This window comes from Trematomus bernacchii, unplaced genomic scaffold (genome assembly GCF_902827165.1).
Source record: "Trematomus bernacchii unplaced genomic scaffold, fTreBer1.1, whole genome shotgun sequence".
Classification (NCBI taxonomy): Eukaryota; Metazoa; Chordata; class Actinopteri; order Perciformes; family Nototheniidae; genus Trematomus; species Trematomus bernacchii.
The window spans coordinates 14,226,473-14,236,697 of NW_022987720.1; the positions used below are offsets into that span (position 1 = coordinate 14,226,473).

The 10,225-nt window shown below is 39.0% G+C and overlaps 1 protein-coding gene across 2 annotated transcripts; it reads right to left on the reverse strand.

The window, feature by feature from the left end:
- Window positions 1-85: 85 nt before the first annotated feature.
- On the reverse strand, window positions 86-6,607 carry tmem98 (transmembrane protein 98). 2 transcript variants are annotated; one of them, XM_034143447.1, is made up of 7 exons: window positions 6,527-6,607; window positions 4,088-4,325; window positions 3,199-3,330; window positions 2,615-2,648; window positions 2,422-2,537; window positions 1,518-1,577; window positions 86-1,129 (listed from the first exon to the last, which is right to left on the reverse strand). In XM_034143447.1, the coding sequence occupies exons 2-7, from the start codon at window positions 4,216-4,218 to the stop codon at window positions 928-930; spliced, it is 675 nt and encodes a 224-aa protein (XP_033999338.1). In that variant the 5' UTR covers window positions 4,219-4,325; window positions 6,527-6,607; the 3' UTR covers window positions 86-927. The 2 variants fall into 2 exon arrangements, with proteins under 2 accessions (XP_033999338.1, XP_033999337.1); XM_034143446.1 differs by lacking the exon at window positions 6,527-6,607 and adding an exon at window positions 4,843-4,926 and having other exon boundaries at window positions 908-1,129.
- Between the last annotated feature and the right edge of the window lie 3,618 nt (window positions 6,608-10,225).

Here is a 10,225-nt window from a genome sequence, read left to right on the forward strand (position 1 = left end):
ACTCAAAACTACAAATGTTGACCTGCTTGTGGCGCTAAAGAAAAGGTCAGGGGATCAACAAAGTAATTAGGATTCATCCTCTGGGAACCATGATATTCTGTCCACATTTGTATCCTAATCCAGGGAGTAGATATTTCTATGTGCACCAAAGTGGTGGTTATTCATCCATCACAGCCTCAATTAATCCTAATACAATGCAGCAATGGGACAAATGGGCTTTTCTCGAGTGGAAAAAAAACCTCCTGTGTTGCTGACGTGGCTAAAACTGATGCTGTTGTGTGATTACAACTCTCAAACCGGCGATTTCTGAGTTAGGTAAGACGATCTGAGGGATGTTTTAGATTTAGAGCAACCACAAGTCATGTGTGAGCTCGACAAATTGTAAATAGGTAAGGTTGTTCTTCCATTGGTCCACTGAGTAGGAGCCCCTTTGGGTTCACTGGCTAACTGGATGTTATTTTTCTCAGAATGGATTAGCTGACTAAGCCTTCATGTGACTGTGCAGTGCTGGCAAGATTGGATTTAGGCCCACTGCTGGGTGATGGCGCACTTGAGAAAGACATTTCCAAAGGCCTTTTACTTGCAGGCATCTAAAACAGACCAACTCTAGAAAAGGGTTACATACTGAAAACTACCTGAATCCTAATGTCTTTGCAGCCATTATGTAGCTGGAGTGAAGGCACACATTGTATGCTGTTTTTGGTGAAGATGTGATAAAGAAACGATTTCCAAGGTGCTTTTTCTAAAGTTGAAATGTAAAAATGAGGAGTCCCTGCATCAATCAGCGCAACCTTAATCATTTGGGTTTGATGGTGAGTTTGTGAATCGTGCCTTTCCAACACTCATATTCAATATCAAGTGAGTACGGCAGAAAATTGACATATTTTCATGCCCTTCATTTTTATGTCCGTTTCTGTGTTTAGATGTCTAAATGGCCTGTTCTCTTTGTGCATCATGTCCGAGTATGAATCGATCCGGTTCAGAGGCCAGTGCCGCCTCACGCAAAACCACCATGTGATCTTCGGCTGCGTTGAGTGACTGGTCGATCCAGTCCATACTGCCGGACATGTGACAGGCGTTGCGGGTGACCAGCACCAGGTGGCTGACTGAAAGAAGGAGAGCTGTAGCCCTGAGGAGGAAAATGAAAAATGGGTTTGATTTAACTTTTTTTGTTGCTGGGTGAGATGCACTGATTCCCAAAATCCTTTTTAAAATGAAGGAAAACTGGATTAGAATGGGTCTGTTGGGCTGAGCCAGATTGCATAACTTTACATTTGTTTTTTAAGGCACAAAATATTTGATTTTGAAGGTTTTTCCCATAGCATCAATTTGCAGTGACACTTCACATTAGCTGTCCCTATCGCTGCATAAATCAAAGGTTATTTCATTATGGATACATCGAGTCATGTGGTCTTCTCCAGCTCTTATAGGTCAATCACGGTCACAGGCCTTTGCATAAGGTCATCAACGTCATACAAAGAAGCTGATTTTATGGATGGGAAAACAAATGTGATTACCTGGCGTCCAGGAGGATTGGATCCAGAGGCGGGTACATGGACCTGACCACGTCGTCCACCCTGTGAGGAAAGGGGACAGAGAGGATGTGAGGTTAGCCGGAGCCAGTACTGTGTTCATAGCAGAGGTGGAAGTAATACATGGAACATTTATTGAAGTAAAAGTACAGTCCCACAGTGTAGAAAAACTATGTTAAAAAGTCCTTAATTAAAAAGTATTATCATCCCAAAACACTTAAAGGTAGGGTAGGTAAGAATGGAGAAACCAGCTCGAGTAAGCTAGAATTTGAAAGTACACAACTGAAAAAAATCTGCCCCTTCCTTCAGACTTCACACACGAACGCGCACATGACCAATGTGGGCACGAGATAAGTTTGTGCACGAGATGGAAGGCTGACAGGCAGGTAGGCCATCCAATTATCTGCCGTGGGCCGAGGCAGATAATGGACTTGCTTTTTACAGCCCCACGGCTTCCACAGATGAAATATTTGTATATATTTATTGTCAAAGCATTTAATTTATTCATTGCTATCGCGATGTTAAGAGCATTCCATGGAATATAACAAAAAGTGTTTCTAAAAGTGTTTCTATCTTTAAAATATCAACAGTAAAATAACAAATGTTGATGTATATTATGATACTGAATCACAATTATTGAAGCATTAAACTGTTCATTACAGTGGGGAAATGTTTTGAAACACTTCCAGATAGTTTGTGAATTTACCAAAGGATTAGTAAAGTGTTATCTTACTTATTCAATACATCATCATTGAGTTGATGAAAAGATTTTGTATAAAACATTTTGAGTTTTCAAAGTAACTAGCAACTGAATATATTAAATATCATACCAAGTACCTTAAAATAGTTTTTAAGTAAATGTCCTTAATTACTGGTAAATGCGCGTTACCTCGGGCTGATGCGTTTGGCCACACTGATGATGTCACTCAAGCTTGCCGGTGCCTTGACCTTTGCCCCTGAACCCATTGTCATAGCAACCAGCTTTTCAGTCAAAGTGTGGCAAATCTGTAGATGGAAATATAACGTGTTAGTTTAGGTAAATAAATAATATAGACTAGAAGTAAAGTAAAGACTTGAGTTACCTTTAGGATTGAGATACAATGAGAGACCAATCCACTGTGGGAGAAACATTCAGAGAATTAGGTAGAATCAAATACTCAGGTAATTTACTTAAAAAACAGCGATACCAGTGTACCACAAAAAAAATACCCTATTGGAGTAAAAAGAGTAACCTAAAGTAGGGCTGCAACTTACAACTTATTTGCTTATGAATTGTTCTTCTGAATATTTTAGAATTTAATCGATTGGTCTATAAAATGTTTTAAAAAAGTGAAAAATGTTGAGGCAAAAACAAAAATACATTAATAACAAATATAATTCCCACCTGTGGATCAATTAAGTCTGATGTTTATCTATAATAACATAACATACTTTATTTGTTGGTTTAGTATTGTATTGTTAATTGTAATACTCAAAGTAACTAATGCCATGTAAAATATTTCCCTCTGAAATAGAACTGAACATGCAAGTACTCAAGTACCTCAAAACTGTACTTTTGGCAGTACTTGGGTAAATGTGCTGAGTTAGCAGCAGCATTTGAAGACTTAACCTAAATGTCTAAAACTTTAAACTTATGTCATGCCACAATGGCACCAGTAAGACGTACGAGGCGTCCTCTATCCAGTCCTCGTTCTCCAGGATGGCCTCGATGTGCGGGTTGGTGATGACCACATCGTCCAGCTCCAGCTCCGACTGCTCGCTCTGGGTCTCCATGGCTCCAATCAGATCCACTGTGGGTCTGTAAAACAGAACAGGGAAACCAGAGGAGGCACGGCTGGATTACCAACCAGCAAGTCACAGTTAAATTACCTTTACATTTGCTGTGGTTAACTGATTAAAAGCAAGTTTATTGACTGGAAATGTGCATGAGGATATCACGTTTTAGTGTTTTAACTTGTTATCACATAGTATAAAGGGGTCTTTGAGCACACAATACAGGTTTCTGTTCTAATTTCAATATTTGTCCTGGCAGGTTGTGGATATCAATATTTAAGATGATTATCTTTTATTAGCACAACAGGTGTATAATAAACAAAGCTAACAAAACAGCCTGATTTTGTTGTTGTTGATTGAACAAACACTAATCAAGGTGTAACGCATATCAATTAGATGAAAAAAAACACTGGAAAAAAGAAAATGAGATGTTAAATGTTGAAATAAATGAGTCCAACTGAGGTTGAATGGTACACAAATGGAGTGCCCCTGTGGCTTAAAGGATTTAAGAAGCCAACCATGAAGTGCAAAGTCCCTGTTTGAGGTCTTTGTTACATTTCTCTGCCTCTTTTTGTGGCATTTCTCAACTATTGCTAATTAATAAATGCCCATAAACTACTAGTGCTAAAAATTGTGAAGCCAACCCTAATCGTTTAGTACAAACAGTATGTAGGCTAGCAGTGGTTATATTTTATACTAACTACAATTTAAGACTCTAAAATCTGATAGAAGTTAAAACTCTTTCTAGTTCAAATGTCGAGGCTTTGTATTGATTCACTGACTTGGTGTCGAAGGGGTGCAGCAGGTGGTGAGGGTGGCAGTAGCGATGTCTGCACACCACCACAAGGGCGACGAAGGAGGCCAGGAAAATGGTGGCCAACACCCCAATTGCCACGATCACCACTGTCTCCATGGCGACTCCAGCTCCCACAGCAGCTGCAGGCAGCAACTTGTTTGAGAGGAAGAAAGTCCAATCAGGGTTGGCTGATTGTCCGAGCTTGATTATGGATGGCCGCTCATCTGTCGAGGAGAGAAGAATGGCTGGTTTCAAAGTGATTGGGTGACATCAAACTGGAGAAGAGGAATATCATCCCTGTACTTGAAGATACTTGCTAGATTTCTCCTGATTTTCACTTCTGTTGAAACACAATTCCCCTCTGAGCCAATGGAAAGAAGGATACAATCAGCAGTGTTTCTGAATGTGGCACACCTACAACACACAGCTGATCTTTATCTGAGTACATAAAAGCTGAAGTGCACTTGCTCTTTGTTTGCATGTCATACGGGGTAATGAGAACACAGTGTTTGCTATACAGAGACTTTCTTTGTGAAAGCAGGGCAACGACAACTCACAACAAATATTATACTATTATTGAACTTTAACAAGCAGCCAAAAAGTCGAAAAGTTTGAAAACTGTGTGAAGATTTCCTGTTTCCTCTCACTTTGATTAACAGCTCCAACAATACACACACACATCTAAACCGCCTGTCTATACCTGAACAAAGAACTAAACTCTCATAAACTTTGACCTCTTACCATCTGATGTTTTCAGTCCTGGCTGAAGTATTCTGGATTATCTGCAGTTTAATTCAGGTGACATGTTCCCACATTTACCCTTTCGTTGAGAGTGTAAAGTATAGCTGCCCTCTGCTCGGTTTTGTCACTCATTAACCCGCCCTGCCCCACCTGATCACTCATAGAGGATGGGAGTAAACTCTCTGCCAGAAAGCCGTCATTGGCTCCCCGTTCTCAAGGTACAGTAAAGTATAATTGATTTGTAATGATGCCTGCCATTATGAACAGTGTTCACTGTTACATGACTGCAGGGCAGCTGAACTTTCAACATTACAACATTGTAAACCTACATTTTTTTGCCCGGATGATTATGTGAGATTCTGCATTGGAATGCTGTAATTCTTTAATCTGATTAATTTGTGTTACACTCGCCGTAACGCACAGAGCTTTCTCCTGTCTCTCTCCTGCCCCAAAGCTTTCCTGACTCCCTTTTCTTTTCACAGGCCGGAGTGTAAGAAATCCTGAAATGTCTCTGCTAAAATAAAACAGATACAAATGTTTCATTGATATATTTCAGGAAACAAAAAACAACAGGGTTTCACCTTAAACCTAACTAAGCTGATTTCACTGCAGAGCAAACTGCTTGTCTTAAGTTGTTGAAAGTAACTGAGTGAATTTAGTTAGGTCCAACTTTGAGGTACTTTTTGCCTAATTTACATGCTCTGCTATTTCATACTTCTACTTCTCAACATTTAAAAATGAAATAATATACTTTTTACTCGACTAAATCTATCTGATAGCTATAGTTACAATGCAGAGTCAGATTTGACATTAAACACATCCCTTATGATCTGATTACTCGCTTGACCATTGCACTAGATTACATTACATTACATTGCATTTAGCTGACGCTTTTATCCAAAGCGACTTACAATAAGTGCATTCGACCAAGAAGATACAAACTTGAAGAAAACAGAATCATATAAGTACATCAGGTTTCATAGAGCCAAAATATTTCAAGTGCTACTCAACTAGCTTTAGATAAGCCAGTCCTTTATTAGTATATAAGTGCTTTGTTAGATAAGACTAAATAACAGTAAATACACTATTACAATTCTTTAGATAACTTTTTGTCCATTATACATCTGAGTATAATAATTGTAATTGTATGTCTTTACTGTTGCTACTAAAGGAAAGTATCTTCATAGTTATCAGACCATTTCAAGTACTGATCACAATAGTTTCTGCAAGAGGATAAACCACAAACTAACATAAAAAACGAAAGGTAAAAAAGTTAAAGCGACTAAATCATCAATGTATTGGTTTTAATGGTCTGTATGCTGAGTATTTACCACACACAAAGGTTTATTAACGTGGGTCTAGGTTAAACAAATCCCTATTCTTATCTCTACAAATTTGCGGAGAGCAACAACACAGGCACAAAAAAAGGGGGCAACCAAAGTTCATTATTTCCCCTAAAATTGTTTGTCTAATAGAAATACTGGCGCTCGCTCACAGTAACGCATCCGCACATATGTAAAGTTTGTATCTGTACTTCATGAACACAGGCAGTTTCTACACTTATACATCAAAACCATAGCACACAGTTTTACTTAAAGTCTACTGAACTTTTCCTAACGTTACATTTAAATGTACAACACGTTACTTACACGTTGATAAAGCAAAGAAACAATCGATTACTTACCTAAACATTTTGTTCTTTTAGTTGAATTCCTTTTAGGAGACAAAATACTTTCCTCTGCGCCACTAGGCGCGCGGAGACGGCACCGACATCTCCCAATCTGGGGCGTGGACGCGCACGGCTGACTGATGATCAGACCAAACCTCCCAGCGCGCGCCTCTCCAGTCCATCCATTATGCTGGAGCTGTGTGATTGAAGCATGCCTTCGCTGCTATGTTTGTTAATGTTGCTAGTACATTACAGTGTTCCAAATAAAACACACACAGGTGGATACAGTTAACGCTAGGTGGCGTACGCTAAACGCCATAATGCTTGGTTTTCATCATATGTGGGAGAAGGTAAAGCCATAATGTCAGTTCTTAATGTTTCAATGGTTTACTGAAGTTACATGTCGAGCAGGTGGCAAATTTAAGCTAAAGTAGCAAACACATGCTAATGCTAAATGTGACATGTCTAAGTAAATGCGACTATCAATGGAGGGAGAAATAGTTATTCTCTTCTTATACCTAATTAAAAGTAGCAATACTGCTCTGTAAAAATACTTTTGACATGCATTTAAGAACTTGCTTAGGTAAAATAAAAAATAAGCATAAACGTCAAATAAATAAAGATGAATAGCCTACATGTTGGGCAAAGATATACAATTGTATTTATCTTACAATTGAAACATTACTACTGATGCTTTAAGACTCAAGCAACATTTTACTGATAGGTAAAGGTGGAGTACCTTTTTAACTAACTTTGAACACATTGAACTTTTTACATCTACAGTTCCATTTAAACAGGGTAACATACTACATCTGCCTGTGATAGTAGGATATAAAGCTCAAGAACAACTACTATGTAAATGGCCAGTAAGTTAAGATGGTTTGGCCCACAATTTTCCTCTCAGTAACTCAAAAATAAATAAATAATAATCACATTTGTGAATATAATTAGTTTGACATGCAAGTGTGTTACAATGTCCCGTTAGCCTGGTGTTAATGTGATATTCCTTCTATTTTGCAGAGCTTTGAGCATGGGTCTACAGATGGATGAGGTGCTGCAGGAAATAGTCAGGAATACATCTTAAAGAGGTACAGTATGACCCTTGCATACACTGTGCTTTTTCTCATACTAATGCCCTACATCCTGGTTTCCCTGCGTGTGCCGCTCTGCTGAGGCAGATCCACACCACCCGCAGAGATAATTATCCCCTCTTAAACTGAGCATAAAAGACGGGTACCTGAGCGCAGAGCCTGCACAAGCTGCTTACTGTTTGAGCAGTCCTGCCAATCTCAGGGATGCATCATTAGGTGTGTCTGTGCAGTATTCTGGAGCAGGAGCCCATTTTTGAAGTTCGACTTGGCACAAGAATGGATCCCAGAATAAAAAATATACATGTCTTTTTAAACAACGCCAGCTTGGATTGAGAACAGAGGTCTAGATTCTCAAAGTTCCACTGAAACCTTTTCATCTCAAAATCGTGACCGCCATTATAAATATTTCTACTTTTGCTGCTCACAGAAAAATTCACCCTTTCATCAACCTTACATGAGGGTAGTAGGGTATCTTTATCCATATATAAATGCAGTGCTCTAACATCTACATTATATTTTAGAGGGAACTTGACAGAGTCTCCTCTATTAGTCTCTGCTCACCTTTGTTAATCACAATAAGAGCTTTGCATTGCAACTAGGTAAGACAGGTGAGTGCTATCCAGTAGGAGTATTGAGCAGAGCAGGGCTATCAGCTGGTAATGGTCGATTCCTCCTGAGAGCGATCCTGTCATGCTGTAATTCAACTATTAGCTGTCCTTGATCCTACCGAGTTGGCCGTCAGGAGTCTAGGTTATGAAAAGGAATGTATTTATTTAGTACACTGAGTTCACAAAGAAACACTTTATTCATGGTAGAATGTTTTTTTTCTTTGTAGAAATAGTGGCCTTAAACAGCAAACACACAGGTCTTTACAAGTCACCAAGGATGTTTTCATTGAGAAATACTGCAAGATAAAGGAATGATTGACACTTTTGGCAGCATCAATTGTTGGATCAGGAACTGTTTGAATTAGCTGATTGTTAATGAATAAGAATGCAGAGGAAACATAAAACCCAGCACCAAAGCTATCACTAAAACATATGTACAAATTATATAAACAGCAGAGAAACAAAGTATTAATAAAAATGCTTAGGGTTGTTGCATCTCCTCAGGATTTTTCTTATTGTTGTAAGAAACAAACAACATTAAACACCAAATGTAATGAATAATATAAACAACATAATTCTGCATATAGCTATAGCTGTGATGATTTGATACTGAACTGAAAATCCTTAATTGGGTGTTTCACTGTTTGACTAAATAAGTTATTTAATTATGTGAGTGCTGGCTCATTACAATCCGTGATTTCTGATGTTTTACAATAAAAAGATTACATATGAAATGATTTGGCAGATTGATAACATGCATGCGTGATATTATATTTATGTAATTTGTGCACAGTAAAAAAAGAAATCACAACATAGTCCTTCCACTGAGGGGCAGTGATATGTAAGTTACAGAGTTTGGGGAAACATTCATTATAAATAAGGAAGAAGCCAGTGGTCCTATGGCTACGTAACAGGTGGAATTTTCTTGTTGAATCTGATGTTTCCACACCAAGCAGACACAGCTTAACAGGAGCAGCCTTTAGTATGTTGGCAGGTTTACCCACCAGCCATAATTGGAACCAATGGATTGTATAGTAACAGAAATGTCCACCTGTTGTCTCCTCCAGAACCTGTGAGAGACAAACTGGTGTGCCAGCTGCTGAGAGCTGCTGTCGACAGGATGCAGCAAATGATGCATGGTTTCCCTACAACTCTTTATTTCACTTCACATTATCCTGGGCATGCTTCTCACAGCATGGGTGGACTCATGACAGGCTGAGTTAGTGCATGTGCAGCTTTGCTTTGCTCTTAATATGGATTGCTTGAGTAAATATCACAGGGCCGTGTGCCTTTTGACTGATGGATGTGGAGGGAGGAAGCGGCCTGGTTTACCGTCCCTGTGGCCTTTCATGACATCTGTGGCCCTGTGCAGCTCCGCAGGCGGCAGGGGAGTTTACACATCAAGTGTGTGTATGTGTGATGGGGTGTCTTTCTTTAACAGATGGCTGAGGATGGCCTTTGAGAAGCGGTGGATCTAGATCAGCACTCAGATGATTTATCTATTTCTTGCTTTCTCTTAATCAGAACCAGTGGCAAACATTCTTTTCTGTCAGTGCTTGACAACAGTCTTTGCGTTTCCTGTTGTTGACAGAGTGGCAGGCAGCACAAATGTATTTGTTCTCAGCCTGCCTGGCAGGTGTGGTCGTTTAAGCGGAAAATCAATCAACTTTAACAATTTCTTCCCATCTTATTTCACATTATTTTGATGACTACGGTTCCTATTTAATTAAACGCCCAACGCTATATAAAGTGATGGTTCCAGCCTTCAGATGTTATCAAGTGTTTTCTATGTTCTTCATTCACCTTGCCTGAATTCACCCTCTCTCTCTTATTCTCTTGTATGGGTTTTATGCTTGACTTATTAAAACAGGAGACAGAAAAATGAGAATATGTTTGTTTGAAAATAAAAATGTAGGAATTGTTGTCATCTCTTCCAAACAATATATTGGAAAAATATTTATCGGCCAGTCTGCAGAGAGAATTGTTGTTCAAGCCCATACAGTATACAAGGTTCA